At 40.5% G+C, this 19,473-nt stretch overlaps 1 protein-coding gene across 1 annotated transcript in view; it reads left to right on the top strand.

Annotated features, from left to right (window-relative positions):
- MTHFD1 (methylenetetrahydrofolate dehydrogenase, cyclohydrolase and formyltetrahydrofolate synthetase 1) overlaps positions 1-19,473 on the top strand; it is a 121,559-nt gene that overhangs the window by 82,131 nt on the left and 19,955 nt on the right. The window contains exon 24 of the mRNA XM_060754319.2: positions 17,257-17,434. Coding sequence (XP_060610302.2) covers positions 17,257-17,434 — 178 coding nt within the window. The remainder of the gene's footprint in view (positions 1-17,256; positions 17,435-19,473) is intronic.

Raw genomic sequence — 19,473 nt, 5'->3', positions numbered from 1 at the left:
TAGATGACATGAAGCACATCAGCTCCTCAAAAGCACTCTAATATACAACTGCTGAGTGTATTTTCCTATTAAGTAAGGCTTTCAAGGATTATTGAAAAGGAAGCTAATGCTTCAAAATGTGGAAGACAGCAGGGAAAAAGGAGATCCCATCAAGGGAGCCTTTGCCTTGAGTTGTTGTAGGTTTTGTTGGGCTATATGGCCATGGTCTAGAGGCATTCTCTCCTGACGTTCCGCCTGCATCTATGGCAAGCAATATGCTTGCCATAGATGCAGGCGAAACATCAGGAGAGAATGCCTCTAGACCATGGCCATATAGCCCAAAAAAAGTACAACAGCCCAGTGATTCCGGCCACGAAAGCCTTCGACAATACATTGCCTTGAGTTTGTTAAACCTGAACCCCAGCTAATTGCTGGCCAGAGCTCTTGTGTGGTTCTCACTCATAGGGTCACCATGACAAACTACCTTTGAGTCCTTCTTCTCTAAGAAAACCCTATGAGACTCATCATAAGTCAACAGGGAAGGCACATGCAGACAAGGCACACACACACACACTGCAGATACCGAAACCTTCAAAAGTCCGGTTCACATGTGCAAGTAGCTGAGAAGGTAGTTGCTTGAAATGTGGCAAGCCATTCACGTGCTAATCTTCTTGTGAGCATCGTCCTCCACCTCCTACCATACCATCTGTGAATCCTCCAGCATGTGTTTTTTTCTTATGTTCCTGTCAAAATGTAATAATGCGGCTACTTGATGTTGCCCTGAACTGCACAGAATTGTAAGCGAGAGATGTGTTGCAACAGCTCTCGGCCTCCTTGGCCCATCTTCTAGTTTTTAACCTTGAAGGAAGACAGAATGCCTTGGTTAATCAAGCCGTGTTTTTTCATGCTTGCCAGCCGAACGAGGGAGGTGATAGCGGGATGTCATGAAGATTAAGTGCTTAATGGGTTGCAGCGAGCATTAACAGAGTCAAAATTAAACGTCCCTCTGCGTCTCCTGCTTTCAGCATGAAAGACTAGATTTATGTTTTACGGCATCTTGGAGCTTCTTCCCACATTTTCCTTTCACTGTCTATTATGTTTGATACTGACTTAGACAAATGGGGCCTCCAAAGGTCCAAAACTGCCTCCAAATGTCCACCATTCACTGAGATTATTTTTGTAACTATGAAGTAATCTATTCGGGATCACTGTGGCCACATGTTTTGGTTTTCTGTGCAAGTTTGCCAAGACAAGTTAGTATATTTTTTGCTTCTGGGTTGCTGGAAGAAGACCTTTCACATGGACACAAATGACCATTTGAATCTCTCTTAAAGGGCATTGTGTGAGTCAGTGCAACTGTTCACATGAAAGTATATATGTTACTTTGCATAACAAAGAGTAAACAGCTTATTCTTTACTGATCATCTGCATGGCATATCTTTCCTCTTAAACACAAATAATCCACTTATAAGGATAAGATAATGAATAAGTCCAACAGATAGGTAAATTGTGAAACTTAGACTGTTCAATTCACAGTAATCACAAAATTAAGCAATATGAAATAAGTTCTGTACAAAGCAATATGAAATAAGTTCTGTACAGTCTTTTAGTGATGTCGTTGTATGTTCATAAATCAGCCTCCCACGACCGGTTTCGGCCTTAGCTTCAGGCCTTCTTCGGGTGGTCTGTAATTTTACATACATAAATACATTTTGCAATTGTATAGGTTGAACATAATGTAATAGAATGCATTTAGAAATACTTACAAAGTTCAGTCTTTTACATATGTTCTCATAAGAGATACTTAAGTTTTTTGTAATGGGATCTGGGTGAAAGGAACAAATTGTGGCTATTAACATTTAAAAATTACATATATCAAAATAAATATTTTCCCAATATATTTCACCAATTTTACATACATAAATACATTTTACAATTGTATAGGTTGAACATAATGTAATAGAATGCATTTAGAAATACTCACAAAGTTCAGTCTTTTACATATGTTCTCATAAGAGATACTAAAGTTTTTTGCAATGGGATCTAGGTAAAAGGAACAAATTGTGGCTATTAACATTTAAATATTACATATATCCAAATAAATGTTTTCCCAATATATTTCACCAATTAGGTGTATACTCACAGGATACTCTGCTTCTGAGTTTGATTCTAATTGCGAGTATGAACAGGATCTGGGGGTTTCCTCTATTTAAAGAGGAAAATGAACATCAGATGTAGAGGAGACAGAGAAGTTGATTAAGGTTCATTTAAAGTTATAGGTGTGGAGAATGTCAACACTAGATGGCGTTGTGAGTGATGTACTTCCCAGGGATGTGTAGTATACAAGGGATAATGCAAAAAAACCTCAAAGTTATATATAGCAACTGTATGAATTATGTTCATTGAGACCATATGGGTGTTCCGTCCGTAATCTGAAGATCCAATATGTTTCCCTTTGTAGGAGTTTAGTGTTAAAGTCCATGTGTTTGGATTGTGTGACTACTTCTAATATGTGGTATTTAAAAGATTCAGGGTTGTGCCGTAGATCATCAAAATGTTTATACAGTATGGAATCTCTGGAATTAGTTCTAATTTTGCTCCGGTGTTCTATAATCCTAGACTTCACTTCTCGACGAGTTTGGCCCACGTACATCAGATTGCATTCACAAATAATCACGTAAATAACCCCCTTGGTTGTGCATGTAGCAAAATGGGAGAATTTAATTATCAATGGTGGGTGTTGGTGTGTAAAGATTTTAGTCTCCACCAATTGGTTACACACTGAGCAATGATGGCACCGATAATTGCCAATTAGATTTGATTTCATGGTCCGAACATTATGTGTTAAATCTGAATGTACCAAAAAATCCCCAATGCTCTTGGTTCTTTTATATGCTATTAGTGGGGGTCTTTCACAGCCCGGGATGTCCCTTATTAAGTTCCAGTATTTTTTAATTGTTCTGATGGCTAAATTGGACATGTTAGTGAGAGTAAGTGGCCATATTAATCTTTCTACTCTAGGTCTAGTCTTGTTCTCTAGTAGTTTAGACCTGGGAATGTTGGCTACTTTTAGATAAGATGATTGTATTATATGTTCAGGATATCCCCGGTTTCTAAACTGTCGTTTCGTTACCTCAATCTCATGAGTGAAATCCTGTTGGGTCGAGGAATTACGTTTAATCCTGAGCATCTGTGAAAACGGTAGATTATTTTTTAATGCCCAATGATGGTAACTATTGTAGTGTAACAGAGAGTTTCTATCCGTGGTTTTACGGTGGTTTCTCACCCTCAATCGGTCGTTTTCTTTTATAATCATAACATCCAGGAAAACCAAGGATGTGGCACTGATGTTCCCTGTGAATTTGATATTGTGGTGTACTGTATTGATCCAGGATAATAATGTTTCTGCCTCATGATGTGAGTTTATAATGATGAAAATGTCATCAATAAATCTGCAATATTTGATTATGCTACCCGCTACAGGGTTATATGCACGATTCAAAATTATATTGTTTTCCAAATTATCCATAAATAAATTTGCTATTGAAGGTGCAACAGGGCTGCCCATGGCCACTCCCTGTATTTGAAAATAATATTTTTGGTCGAATTTAAAGAAATTTTTTTCGAGAATGATATCAAGGAGGTCCAACAAAAAGAAAGTGGGAGGGTGACAGTTTGATCTCCTGTTCAGAGTAGACTCACATACAGTGCGTGCCTCTTCTATTGGAATGCTAGTGTACAATGAAGTTACATCTATAGACATCAGAACAGCATCTGTTGGAATCACCAAGGGTTCAATGATATTAATAAAGTGTTTAGTGTCCCTAACATAAGATGAAGTCTTTTTTACAAAGGGTTGTAAATGGTGGTCCACAAATTTTGCTAGTGGTTCTAGAATGGAGCCTGATCCTGATATGATAGGACGGCCCGGAACTGGCCTGATGTTCTTATGTATTTTTGGCAGAATATACAGTACCGGGGTTCTGGGCCATGGAGTGTGTAGATACTTATATACATCCTCTGATATATATCCAAGCGACAGTCCTTCCATTGTCACTGTTATTATAATAGATTGGATGTGATGTGTGGGATCCCGTTCTATATTAAGATAGTGTTCTCTTATTGATAATTGTCTGTGGATCTCATTCATATAATCAGTATGGTTCATTAACACTATGGCTCCACCCTTGTCAGCCGGCTTCCAAATGAGGTTTTTGTCATTGGCTAAACTATGAAGCGTGTTCCACTCACTGTTAGAAAAGTTTGTACTGTGTGTCCCTTTGTTTTTTGTGAATGTGTGACATAGTTCCTCACATACTGTTTTTTCAAAAACCCTAAGTCCTATATGGTCTGTGCTAGGAAAAAAGTTACTACGAGGTTTGAAGGTAGAAGTAGTGATGTTTTTTGTGGTCCCAAAATGCTGTCTTAATCTGATGGTACGGAATAGCCTAGCTAATTCTATACGCATCTTAAATGGATTATATTTGGGTTTGGGAACAAATGTTAGCCCTTTATTAATAACGTGCTTTTCCTGAGGGGTTAAAACTCTGTTGGATAAATTTACTATTAAGTTTTCCGTTTCACATTTGGAGCCTCTTGAAAAAAACGATTAGGTTTGTTTCTGATACGACCCGTACGTCTAGGTGTGTGGCTGTTGTCGTTGTTGTCCCTCCTGTATGAGGCCACACTATGTCCTGAACTATCTGACATAGAGCCTGTGTCTTCTTCAGAAGTGAATTCACTAAACCTTACTTGTTTTCTAGAGTGGTAGTGTTTGGAGTATAGCCACTGGTAAATTTTGTTGTTCTTGTAATCATTTTCATCCCTTTCAAACTTTTTTAGTTTAAAGGATCTAAGTTGTTTGGAAAATTCCTCGAGTTTATTTGTGAGGGTGTCCAAATCAATTTTAAATTGCGCATCAGAGTTGAATTTCTCTAGCACGCCTTGGGACTGAGTTTTTACGATGGCAATTTCCTCGTTCGAACGTGCAATTAGCAGGAGCATCAAGTCCTGTGAACATTTATTCAGAATTGCCACCCATTTTTGATGAAAAGACTCATCATCTTGAAACATCCCTGGGGGTTTGAAAATGCGTAGTCCCCTGGGTATTCTATTAGCTCTAATGTATTCCGCCAGTGTTGTTGCATGCAAGTCCAGCCTAATTTCTCTACGTTTCAACTTCTCATACTCCCTTATACTTGTCTCCCTATTGGAGTTACTGGGGTTGGATCCCCCAGTTTCAAAGAGTGATCTGTCTTTAATTAAAGATTCCTTGAATTTATCATCAAAACTTAATTCCTGTAGCCACTCTGCCATAACAAAGCAAAACAGTGACAATGGAAGGACTGTCGCTTGGATATATATCAGAGGATGTATATAAGTATCTACACACTCCATGGCCCAGAACCCCGGTACTGTATATTCTGCCAAAAATACATAAGAACATCAGGCCAGTTCCGGGCCGTCCTATCATATCAGGATCAGGCTCCATTCTAGAACCACTAGCAAAATTTGTGGACCACCATTTACAACCCTTTGTAAAAAAGACTTCATCTTATGTTAGGGACACTAAACACTTTATTAATATCATTGAACCCTTGGTGATTCCAACAGATGCTGTTCTGATGTCTATAGATGTAACTTCATTGTACACTAGCATTCCAATAGAAGAGGCACGCACTGTATGTGAGTCTACTCTGAACAGGAGATCAAACTGTCACCCTCCCACTTTCTTTTTGTTGGACCTCCTTGATATCATTCTCGAAAAAAATTTCTTTAAATTCGACCAAAAATATTATTTTCAAATACAGGGAGTGGCCATGGGCAGCCCTGTTGCACCTTCAATAGCAAATTTATTTATGGATAATTTGGAAAACAATATAATTTTGAATCGTGCATATAACCCTGTAGCGGGTAGCATAATCAAATATTGCAGATTTATTGATGACATTTTCATCATTATAAACTCACATCATGAGGCAGAAACATTATTATCCTGGATCAATACAGTACACCACAATATCAAATTCACAGGGAACATCAGTGCCACATCCTTGGTTTTCCTGGATGTTATGATTATAAAAGAAAACGACCGATTGAGGGTGAGAAACCACCGTAAAACCACGGATAGAAACTCTCTGTTACACTACAATAGTTACCATCATTGGGCATTAAAAAATAATCTACCGTTTTCACAGATGCTCAGGATTAAACGTAATTCCTCGACCCAACAGGATTTCACTCATGAGATTGAGGTAACGAAACGACAGTTTAGAAACCGGGGATATCCTGAACATATAATACAATCATCTTATCTAAAAGTAGCCAACATTCCCAGGTCTAAACTACTAGAGAACAAGACTAGACCTAGAGTAGAAAGATTAATATGGCCACTTACTCTCACTAACATGTCCAATTTAGCCATCAGAACAATTAAAAAATACTGGAACTTAATAAGGGACATCCCGGGCTGTGAAAGACCCCCACTAATAGCATATAAAAGAACCAAGAGCATTGGGGATTTTTTGGTACATTCAGATTTAACACATAATGTTCGGACCATGAAATCAAATCTAATTGGCAATTATCGGTGCCATCATTGCTCAGTGTGTAACCAATTGGTGGAGACTAAAATCTTTACACACCAACACCCACCATTGATAATTAAATTCTCCCATTTTGCTACATGCACAACCAAGGGGGTTATTTACGTGATTATTTGTGAATGCAATCTGATGTACGTGGGCCAAACTCGTCGAGAAGTGAAGTCTAGGATTATAGAACACCGGAGCAAAATTAGAACTAATTCCAGAGATTCCATACTGTATAAACATTTTGATGATCTACGGCACAACCCTGAATCTTTTAAATACCACATATTAGAAGTAGTCACACAATCCAAACACATGGACTTTAACACTAAACTCCTACAAAGGGAAACATATTGGATCTTCAGATTACGGACGGAACACCCATATGGTCTCAATGAACATAATTCATACAGTTGCTATATATAACTTTGAGGTTTTTTTGCATTATCCCTTGTATACTACACATCCCTGGGAAGTACATCACTCACAACGCCATCTAGTGTTGACATTCTCCACACCTATAACTTTAAATGAACCTTAATCAACTTCTCTGTCTCCTCTACATCTGATGTTCATTTTCCTCTTTAAATAGAGGAAACCCCCAGATCCTGTTCATACTCGCAATTAGAATCAAACTCAGAAGCAGAGTATCCTGTGAGTATACACCTAATTGGTGAAATATATTGGGAAAACATTTATTTGGATATATGTAATATTTAAATGTTAATAGCCACAATTTGTTCCTTTTACCTAGATCCCATTGCAAAAAACTTTAGTATCTCTTATGAGAACATATGTAAAAGACTGAACTTTGTGAGTATTTCTAAATGCATTCTATTACATTATGTTCAACCTATACAATTGTAAAATGTATTTATGTATGTAAAATTGGTGAAATATATTGGGAAAATATTTATTTTGATATATGTAATTTTTAAATGTTAATAGCCACAATTTGTTCCTTTCACCCAGATCCCATTACAAAAAACTTAAGTATCTCTTATGAGAACATATGTAAAAGACTGAACTTTGTAAGTATTTCTAAATGCATTCTATTACATTATGTTCAACCTATACAATTGCAAAATGTATTTATGTATGTAAAATTACAGACCACCCGAAGAAGGCCTGAAGCTAAGGCCGAAACCGGTCGTGGGAGGCTGATTTATGAACATACAACGACATCACTAAAAGACTGTACAGAACTTATTTCATATTGCTTTGTACAGAACTTATTTCATATTGCTTAATTTTGTGATTACTGTGAATTGAACAGTCTAAGTTTCACAATTTACCTATCTGTTGGACTTATTCATTATCTTATCCTTATAAGTGGATTATTTGTGTTTAACCTGTCTACCAAGGAACCCATTCATATTCATATTATATCTTTCCTCTTGCAAGATAGTGTGTGGAATGGTAAAGACGTGAACTACGCATGATTTTCATTCCACCACAAATATGCCATTTTTAACCTTTCAGTGCACAGACCACAACAATTTTTTTGCAGTTTATTAAACTTTTCCCTTGTTTTTATGATACAACCAATTAGAAAATGACATAATTCAGGAACAAATATTGTGTTACATAGTGTAATTGATAAGCGAAAAAAATCCCTGCTTAATTTTCTTAATAAGCAAAAGAGAGTCGTCACTTAATAACACTAATTCTGTGCCGCTCCATTCGGCAGGTCTTTTAAAATTGTCGAGCAGACCTTCTAGCTGAAATGTTTACAATTATATTATGAACTAGCCTTCCCCTGCCACGCATTGCTGTGGCCCACATGGGGGTTCTGTGTGGGAGGTTTGGCCCAATTCTATCATTTGTGGGATTCAGAATGCTCTGTGATTGTAGGTGAACTATAAATCCCAGCAACTACAACTCCCAAATGTCAATATTCTATTTTCCCCAAACTTCACCAGTGTTCACATTTGGGCATATTGAGTATTCGTGTTGAGTTTGGTCCAGATCCATCCTTGTTTGAGTCCACAGTGATCTCTGGATGTAGGTGAACTACAACTCCAAAACCAAAGGACACTGCCCACCAAACCCTTCCAGTATTTTCTGTTGGTCGTGGGAGAACTGTGTGCCAAGTTTGGTTCAATTCCATCGTTGGTGTGGTTCAGAATGCTATTTGATTGTATGTGAACTATAAATCCCAGCAACATTACATTTTTATTTATATAGAGTATGGCTACATAAAAATCTTTGTAGATGCAACATACTCTGATTATTCTATTCCATTCTGTTGTCGTCCACAAAATTGGCACTCAAGAATAGCACAATCGAAGTACCAAAAAAAAATCTCATAATGTTTTAAATATGTTTACGATTTTGTATTAGGCCGCATTCATAGGCCTCCTGGACCACATGTGGCCCGTGGGCTGCAGCTTGGAGAAGCCTGCAGTAAACCCAATAAGTGCTTCTAATGTAGCTAGGAAACATTATTTCTGGTCCACGCCTATATTGTATGGTGTCCTTTCCTATATGTTACTTTCGGGCAGGGAGTTTCAGAAAAACATCTATTTTTTGTTTCATTGACTATTCTAAAGCCTTTGACTGTGTGGATCATAATAAATTGTGGCAAGTTCTTGGTGGGATGGGCATCCCAAGCCACCTTGTCTCTCTCCTGAGGAATCTGTACAAGGACCAAGTAGCAACAGTAAGAACTGACCACGGAACAACAGACTGGTTCAAGATTGGGAAAGGCGTACGGCAAGGCTGCATACTCTCACCCAACCTTTTTAACTTGTATGCAGAACACATCATGCGATGTGCGGGGCTTTATGAATGCAAAGCTGGGGTGAAAATTGCTGGAAGAAACAACCTCAGATATGCAGATGACACCACTCTGATGGCCGAAAGCGAGGAGGAGCTGAGGGGCCTTCTAATCAAGGTGAAAGAAGAAAGCGCAAAAGCTGGGTTGCAGCTAAACATCAAAAAAACCAAGATTATGGCAACAAGAATGATTGACAACTGGAAAATAGAGGGAGAAAATGTGGAGGCCGTGACAGACTTTGTATTTCTAGGTGCAAAGATTATTGCAGATGCAGACTGTGTCCGGGAAATCAGAAGACGCTTCCTTCTTGGGAGGAGAGCAATGTCCAATCTCGATAAAATAGTAAAGAGTAGAGACATCAGACTGGCAACAAAGATCCGCCTAGTCAAAGCCATGGTATTCCCTGTAGTCACCTAGGGATGTGAGAGCTGGACCTTAGGGAAGGCTGAGCGAAGGAAGATCGATGCTTTTGAGCTGTGGTGTTGGAGGAAAGTACTGAGAGTGCCTTGGACTGCGAGAAGATCCAACCAGTCCATCCTCCAGGAAATAAAGCCCGGCTGCTCACTGGAGGGAAGGATACTAGAGACAAAGTTGAAGTACTTTGGCCACATCATGAGGAGACAGCAAAGCCTAGAGAAGACAATTATGCTGGGGAAAGTGGAAGGCAAAAGGAAGAGGGGCCGACCAAGGGCAAGATGGATGGATGGCATCCTTGAAGTGACTGGACTGACCTTGAAGGAGCTGGGGGTAGTGACAGCCGACAGGGAGCTCTGGCGTGGCCTGGTCCATGAGGTCACGAAGAGTCGGAGACAACTGAACGAATGAACAACAACAAGAAAGGAACAAACACTTAGGAGTACTGTTAGTAACATTTTTTTTCCTGTATAGATATTGGACAAGCTAGAAGCACAATTGAGCAAATTTCCTCCTGGGAATGGCCATTACTGGCTATTTACCAGCCTCTACATTATAACAGAAGAATCAATTAGATAATCAGTTCTACTAAGAATTTCAATAAGGTAGTTAGGTAATTACTTGAATACATATTGATCATATAATTGACTGAAATAAAGTAGTACAGATTGCAATGCCGTTCTAGATGAACACAAGCAAAAAGTATTTGGGGCAATTTCTTGAAAAAGTATATGTCAGAATTTCAAAGGAGACTTGATAGCTCAAGCAAGCTCAAACAGAGCTTCCTGAATATTTAAGTGAGTGCCTTGAAAGAACTTTTTCAATTCATTTGGAATGCCTCATGATAGGGAATATTTATTTATTTATCATGTTAGAGGCAAATAACTCATTATAATTGAGTTATAATGTATAAAAAAGCACAAAGTTAAAAACTTGGAATTATGTTCAATTGTTTTCTAAATAACTGCTAGAGATACCAAAAATTAGTATCTAATTTTATACTAATTGCTTTAATTGCTTTTTCAGAAAGCAGGTGGAAACCAAATCTGAAAATGTATGTTGTTTAATCAGAAGCTAGCTACTTGGAGTGCCTCTGGTGTCGCTGTAAAAAGGTCCTCCATTGTGCATGTGGCAGGGGTCAGGTTGCATTGTAGTAGGTAGTCTTCTCCAGACTCGCATGTCACGGGCTCCACTTTATAGCCCCATTTCTGAAGATTAGCCCTGCATCTCGTAGTGCCAGAGCAAAGTCTGTTCAGCCTTCCAAGTCACCCAGTCTTCTGTGTGCCCAGGAGGGAGTTTCTCATCTGGTCTCAGCCACTCATTGAACTGCAGGGTTTTAGCCTGCCACTTTTGGACTCTCACTTGCTGAGATCTTCCTGCAAGTATCTCTGTAGATCTTTAAACGCTGTTTCTTGATTTAAATTGTTGGCATGCTGGCTGATATCCGAACAGAGGGTGGGCTGGAGATGTCACTGCCTTGGTCCATTCATTACAGGCTCCTAGTTCCCAACAAATGTCAGGTGGTACAATACCAGCTAAACCAGGGGTCCTCAAACTAAGGCCCAGGGGCCGGATGCGGCCCTCCAAGGTCATTTACCCGGCCCTCACTCAGGGTCAACCTAAGTCTGAAATGACTTGAAAGCACACAACAACAACAACAATCCTATCTCATGAGCCAAAAACAGGCCCACACTTCCCATTGAAATACTAATAAATTTATATATTTCAAAAAATTGGTTCTTCATTTTAATTATTGTATTGTTTTAAAATGGTTTTTGCACTACAAATAAGATATGTGCAGGGTACATAGGAATTCATTCATGTGTAATTCAAATTATAATCCGGCCCTCCAACAGTTTGAGGGACTGTGACCTGGCCCTCTGTTTAAAACGTTTGAGGACCCCTGAGCTAAACAGTGTAATTTCTTCAGTGGTGTGGGGCGTAAACATCCTGTGATAATATGGCATGTCTTATTAAGAGTCAAATCCACTTTTTTAACATGGTGAAATGTATTCCATACTGTGCATGTGTATTCAGCAACAGAGTAGCAAAGTGCAAGGGCAGATAGAATCATAGAATCAAAGAGTTGGAAGAGACCTCATGGGCCATCCAGTCCAACCCCCTGCCAAGAAGCAGGAACATCGCATTCAAATAACCCCCGACAGATGGCCATCCAGCCTCTGTTTAAAAGCTTCCAAAGAAGGAGCCTCCACCACACTCTGGGGCAGAGAGTTCCACTGCTGAACGGCTCTCACAGTCAGGAAGTTCTTCCTCATGTTCAGATGGAATCTCCTCTCTTGTAGTTTGAAGCCATTGTTCCGCATCCTAGTCTCCAGGGAAGCAGAAAACAAGCTTGCTCCCTCCTCCCTGTGGCTTCCTCTCACATATTTATACATGGCTATTATATCCCCTCTCAGCCTTCTCTTCTTCAGGCTAAACATGCCCAGCTCCTTAAGCCGTTCCTCATAGGGCTTGTTCTCCAGACCTTTTATCATTTTAGTCGCTCTCCTCTGGACACATTCCAGCTTGTCAATATCTCTCTTCAATTGTGGGGCCCAGAATTGGACACAATATTCCAGATGTGGTCTAACCAAAGCGGAATAGAGGGGTAGCATTACTTCCCTAGATCTAGACACGATGCTCCTATTGATGCAGGCCAAAATCCCATTGGCTTTTTTTGCCGCCACATCACATTGTTGGCTCTTGTTTAACTTGTTGTCCACAAGGACTCCAAGATCTTTTTCACACGTACTGCTCTCGAGCCAGGCGTCCCCCATTCTGTATCTTTGCATTTCGTTTTTCCTGCCAAAGTGGAGTATCTTGCAATTGTCACTGTTGAACTTCATTTTGTTAGTTTTGGCCCATCTCTCTAATCTGTCAAGATCGTTTTGAATTCTGCTCCTGTCCTCTGGACTATTGGCTATCCCTCCCAATCTGCAAACTTGATGATCATGCCTTCTAGCCCTTCATCTAAGTCATTAATAAAGATGTTGAACAGGACCGGGCCCAGGACGGAACCCTGCGGCACTTTCCAAGATGAAGAGGAAGCATTAGTGAGCACTCTCTGTGTTCGTCCACTTAACCAATTACAGATCCACCTCACCGTAGTTTTGCCTAGCCCACATTGGACTAGTTTCCTTGCCAGAAGGTCATGGGGGACCTTGTCGAAGGCCTTACTGAAATCCAGGTACGCCACATCCACGGCATTCCCTGCATCTACCCAGCTTGTAGCTCTATCGAAGAAAGAGATCAGATTAGTCTGGCATGACTTGTTTTTGATAAATCCATGTTGACTATTAGCGATGACCGCTTTTGTTTCTAAGTGTTTGCAGACCGCTTCCTTAACAATCTTTTCCAGAATCTTGCCCGGTATCGACGTGAGGCTGACCGGATGGTAGTTGTTTGGGTCATCCTTTTTTCCCTTCTTGAAGATTGGGACCACATTGGCCCTCCTCCAATCTGCTGGAACTTCTCCCGTTCTCCAAGAACTCTCAAAGATGGTTGCCAATGGTTCCGAAATGACTTCCGCTAGTTCCTTCAATACTCTGGGGTGTAGTTGATCTGGCCCTGGGGACTTGAACTCATTTAGAGCGGCCAGGTATTCCTGGACGACTTCTTTCCCAATTTGGGGTTGGATGTCCTCAAATCCCTCATCCACTCCGTCTTGCTGAGGTTGAAGATGACTTTCTTTTTGTGATAAGACTTTGCCTCAGTCTTCACTGTCTTCACTGTATCTGGTTGTGACCCCCAGGTTGTACCAGTCAGCTTTTGTATAATATTGCTTCTATCACCCACTTTTTGCTTGATAGTCAAGCAATGCTTCTTGTAAGTCAGAGCACGGTCCAGAGTGACTCCGAGGTATTTTGGTGTGTTGCAATGCTCCAATGGGATTCCTTCCGAGGTAATCCTCAGAGCTTGAGATGCTTGTCTGTTCTTAAGTTGGAAAAAAAAACATGTCTGCATTTTAAATGTATTAGGAATCAACTGGTTTTCCCTGTAATGGGCAATAAGAGCACCCAATGCTTTTGGAGAGCTTCTGTTCAACCATTTCAAAGATCCCTGCTTGAGTGGTGATGGCATGATCATCAGCATAGATTAAACTCTTTGTCCCTTCAGACAGTGGCTAATCATTTGGGTAAATGTTAAACATTGATGGAGCAAGCATGCTCCCCTGAAGCAGGCCGTTCTTCTGTTTTCACCATCTGCTTCTCTGACCCTGGAACTCAACATGAATGGGAATGCTTTATCATATGTATACACCTGCTGGCAGTGAATGATGTATACCTTTTTAGTCAGGTAGATATTTATTGTCCAATTGGATGTTAAAGGGCATGCTGGACTTCTAAAGTTTTATATTTTATTTCATTTATTAGGATAGTATTTTATAATGTTTAAATGGCTGCTTGAAAATGGTCTAACATTATATATTTATACATTATTTTGTTTTTAAATATGCTGCAAAACATTATAGCCCAAACCTGAGAGAAAGGCTGGATATTAAATAAATCTCTTTACACAATTAGCCTCTTTTTACTTAAAAAAAAATCATTTTAAATGTTTATGCTGCCCTTTCAGGTGTTTAAGAGAGTTAGCCAGAGAACACATAAAATAACCTGCAACAAAAAATGCTTCCAGATATAGCTTTTATATTTGTGCAATCGTTTGCCTCAAACAGAATTTTCTAGGTGATCTAGATGTTGCTTTCTATTTGCAACCCTCCCATATTTTCCGCTAACTTTGCGGAAAAGCATATGATAAATAAATTATGCAGCCAGCTTCATATTAATCAAACAATACATAATAATACTAACGTTAATAATAATAATACTCTGATCTGCATGCATTATTAGTTCAGATCCCAGTAAGGTGGCCTTCTGCAGCTGGCAGATGGTAATTATGTCAGCGCCGATTGTGTTTAAGTGCAGGCCAAGGTCTTTAGACACTGCCAATCACCGCTAGGATCACCTTGACTGGCTTGTGCCAGATTCTTTGCAGTTCGATCTTTAAATCCTCATATTGTGTCAGCTTTTCCAGTTGTTTCTCTTCAATCCTGCTGTCACCTGGGATTGCAACATCGACAATCCATATTTTGTTTTTTAAGGCAATTGTAAGATCAGGAGTATTGTATTATTATTATTATTATTATTATTATTATTATTATTGTTATTATTATTATTATAAAAGCACGTGTATAAATGAGATATAAAGGTTGAAGCGGATATCCACCAGCACTAAAACTTATGTATTTACTGCATTTATATCCTGCCCTTCTCACCCCAGCAGGGGGACTCAGAGTGGCTCGTAAAAGGCAGCAATTCGATGCTATACATATACATAATACAGGGTTAGTCAAAATGCATAGGCCAATAAGCCATTCACATATGCATTAAAACTAAATAAATAAACATATGCATTAAAACTGAAAAACAGTAGCATTAAAACAGTTTTTAAAATCACGTTATTCAGAGTCAAATCCAAAGCCATTGCATTAGTCATTTCAAAAATTCCTTATACTCATTTTGCACTAGCTTGTTAGCCAAAAGCTTGGTCCCATAACCAGGTTTTAACTTTCTTCCTGAAAGTCAGGAGGAAGGGGGCTGCTCTAATTTGTCCGGGGAGGGAGTTCATGAACATGCATATCCTTCATGCTCAAATTTGTAATTCTCTTCCTCTTCTTAATGTAAATTTTGTCCTTCATAATGGCAAATCATATAGGGACTCTAACCCAGATCCATAACAGCAAAACTTTGTCTTGGATTTTGCAATGTAATCACCTCTGATTTCAATCATTGTAATGTTTACCATAGTTAGTACCTTCTAATGGTTTCTGTCTTATGTGGGCAGTGAAAACAATACATATTCTGCCAGGTTTTCAGTGGGTTTTATTCGTGTGTTAATTGTGCTATCTTGTGTTTGTTTCTACGGTTTCATTTTCCTTTCTTGTATTTTGCATTATTGTTTTAAGCCACTTATGTAATGTGGCACTTATGTAGGAGGTGCTCAGAGGCAGCACGTAAATGTCTTTATAAATAAATATATAAAAACAAATAAATAAATTCTGTAGTCTTGCAAAACTACCAAAAGACACAATTCTTGCTAAATACCAGGGGAAAAGAAAGTGATTTCTTACAGAAGGTTGTTTTCCCCACTTTTAAAAGAGTGTATCAAAGCTGTAAGAGTTCTCAGTACATAGTAAATATTAATTAGATCAAGCATGGGCAAACTTGGGCCATCCAGATGTTTTGGACTTCAACTCCCACAATTCCTAACAGCCTCAGGACCTTTCCTTTTCCCCCTCAGCCGCTTAAGCGGAGACCCACTTGGGCAAGTCACACTCTCTCAGCCTCAGGAGAAAGCATGGAGAACTCACTCAAAACAAACCTTGCTGAGAAGATCCTGTGATATGGTTCATTCATTAGGGTCTATTCTAGAATAGAGATGGAAGGGACCACAAGGGCCATCCATTCCAACCCTTTGCTGTGCAGGAAAAGCACAAGCAAAGCACCCCTAACAGATGGCCACCAAAGAAGGAGCCTCCACCACATGCCATTGGTCAGAAAGGACTTGAAGGCACACAACAAAGCCCAATGCCAGACTCCATCCAAGTAGAGTATGTGTGTCAGGAGTGACTTGAGAAACTGCAAGTCGCTTGTGGTGTGAGAGAATTGGCTGTCTGCAATGATGTTGCCCGGATGTTTTGATGTTTTACCATCCTTGTGGGAGGCTTTTCTCATGTCCCCACATGGGGAGCTGGAGCTGACAAAGGGAGCTCATCCACGCTCTCCCTAGATTCAAACCTACCTGTCAGTCTTCAGTCCTGCCAGCACAAATGTTTAACACAAGTGAGGCTGGTGGGAACGAGGAGCAGGGCTTTCTCAGTGGTGGCCCCTCACCTGTGGAACTCACTCCCCGGGGAAATCAGAGCATCACCATCCCTCCTCTCCTTCAGGAGGAGGGTGAAGACTTGGTTATGGGACCAGGCCTTTGGGCAACCAGGCAATTAAAGACCAGCAGGATTGACAAAATGGTATTAAAAGCAGATCTATGAGATAGCAAACACTGACAATGTAAGGAAAGAATTAGGTTTGTATTGATTTTATTGATTTTATTGGAATAATGCATGAAGCTGTTGGTAACTGTGAATTTATTGTAATTTTGTGATGATTGTTGTGATGCAGGCATCTAATCGTGCCTTTACTGTGTAAGCCGCCCTGGGTCCCCTTCGGGGTGAGAAGGGCGGGGTAAAAGAACCCCAAATAAATAAATAAATAAATATTTAGAGGCATGCCTCTAGAACATGGCCCTATAGCCCGAAAAAACCCACAAGAACCTAGTGATTCCAGCCATGAAAGCCTTCGACAATACATTACATTCACATTAGTTTTGATGTATCACTCAGTAACTGATTCAGTGGGTCAACCTACTATCCATTAGATTTCTAACCCGGACTTGACCCATTTCTTGCACCAATTTTGTCCCTGGGTTTCTCCACAGATCTGATACTGAAGCAGAACTACAGCTGGTCAGCCGCCTGGCTAAAGAAGCCGGTGCCTTTGATGCTGTGAAATGCACCCACTGGGCTGAAGGCGGGAAGGGAGCCGTGGCCCTGGCCGAAGCCGTAAGGAGAGCATCGCAGGCGCCAAGCAGTTTCAGATTCCTGTATAATGTGGAGGTAAGGATCTGAATTGAAACCGGTGTGACTCCTCCTCTTCAGGTTATGTGGCAACACAAAGAAAAAACTTTATTTTTACTCTTTGAGGAAAGGGTACTGTGCATAGAATCATAGAATTACAGAGTTGGAAGAGACCACATGGACCATCTAGTCCAACCCCCTGCCATGCAGGAAAAGCACAATCGAACTATCCCTGACAGATGGCTATCTAGCCTCTGTTTAAAAGTTTCCAAGGAAGGAGCTTCCACCACAGTCCGAGGCAGAGAGTTCCACTGTTGAACGGCCCATTAGTTCTTCCTAATGTTCAGGTGGGATCTGCTTTCCTATAATTTGAACCCCGTGGTGCAGTGGGTTAAACCCTTGTGCCGGCAGGACTGAAGTCGCAGGTTCGAATCCGGTGAGAGCACGGATGAGCTCCCTCTGTCAGCTCCAGCTACCCATGCAGGGACATGAGAGAAGCCTTCCACAAGGATGGTAAAACATCAAGACATCCAGGCGTCCCCTGGGCAACATCCTTGCAGATGGCCATTTCTCTCACATCAGAAGTTTTTCAAGTCACTCTTGACACAGAAAAAAAAACCCATGCCTCCTAGTTTCAAGGGCAGCAGAAAACAAGCCTGCTCCTTCCTCCTCAGGACACCCTTTCACATATTTACACATGGCTGTCGTGTCTCCTCTCAACCTCCTCTTCTGCAGGCTAAACATCCCCAGCTCTTTAAGATGCTCCTCATAGCAATTCATGGTCTCCAGACCTTTGATCATTTTAGTTGCCCTCTTCTGGACACCTTCCAGCTTGTCAATATCTCTTTTGAACTGTGGTGCCCAGAACTGGACACAGTCTTCCAGATGAGGTCTCACCAAAGCAGAATACAAAGGCACCATGACTTCCTTTGATCCTGGAACTAGACGTCTTTTGATGCAGCCCAAAATCCCATTGGCCTTTTTAACTGCTGCATTACACTATTGGCTCATGTTCAACTTGTTGTCCATGAAGACTCCCAAGATCATTCTCACATGGACTGTTGTCAAACCAGGCATCACCCATTCTGTATCTTTGCATTTCATTTTTTTCTGCCTAAGTGGAGGATCTTACATTTGGGTTATTGTAGATTTTTTCGGGCTATATGGCCATGTTCTAGAGGCATTCTCTCCTGACGTTTCACCTGCATCTATGGCAAGCATCCTCAGAGGTAGTGGCAAGCATCCTCAGAGGTCACCTCACTACTTCTGAGGATGCTTGCCATAGATGCAGGCGAAATGTCAGGAGACAATGCCTCTAGAACATGGCCATATAGCCCAAAAAAATCTAACCAGTGATTCTGGCCATGAAAGCCTTCGACAATACATCGATCTTACATTTGTTCTTGTTGACATTCATTTTGCTAGTTTTGGCCAAGCAGCTCTCTAATCTGCTACTGTCATTTTGAATTCTGTTCCTGTCCTCTGCAGTATTAGCTATCCCTCCTAATTTAGTGTCATCTGCAAACTTGATAATCACACCCTCTAAACCTCTCAACTTGTGGGTCCCCAGGTGTTTTGGACTACAACTCCCAGTATTCCCAGCCAGTATTCCCAGTTGTTAGGCTTTCTGGGAGTTGAAAGCCAAAACATCTGGGGACCCACACGTTGAGAACCACTGCTCTAAACCTCCATCCAAATCGTTAATAAAGACTTGTGGTGGAGGCTCCTTTTTTGGAGGTTTTAAACAGAGGCTGGATGACCATCTGTCAGGGGTGCTTTGAATGCAATTTTCCTGCTACGTGGCAGAATGGGGTTGGACTGGATGGCCCATGAAATCTCTTCCAACTCTATGATTCTATGATGTGCCCAGGACTGAACCCTGCAGCACTCCACTAATCACTTCTTTCCAGGATGAAGAGGAACCATTGGTGAACACCCTTTGGGTTTGGTCACTTATAAGTTCATAATATTTCCAATCTAGGGCTTTCTGTGGCCGGATTCATAGTGATTAGCTCTTTACGATGAGTTGCTAATGATTTTGAGTATGACGAAGGGATGGAAAACACATGGTTTGCGGT

Source organism: Anolis sagrei, chromosome 1 (genome assembly GCF_037176765.1).
Source record: "Anolis sagrei isolate rAnoSag1 chromosome 1, rAnoSag1.mat, whole genome shotgun sequence".
Classification (NCBI taxonomy): domain Eukaryota; kingdom Metazoa; phylum Chordata; class Lepidosauria; order Squamata; family Dactyloidae; genus Anolis; species Anolis sagrei.
Note: the sequence above shows the minus strand (reverse complement) of the source record. Positions and strands in the feature narration are given on the sequence as shown.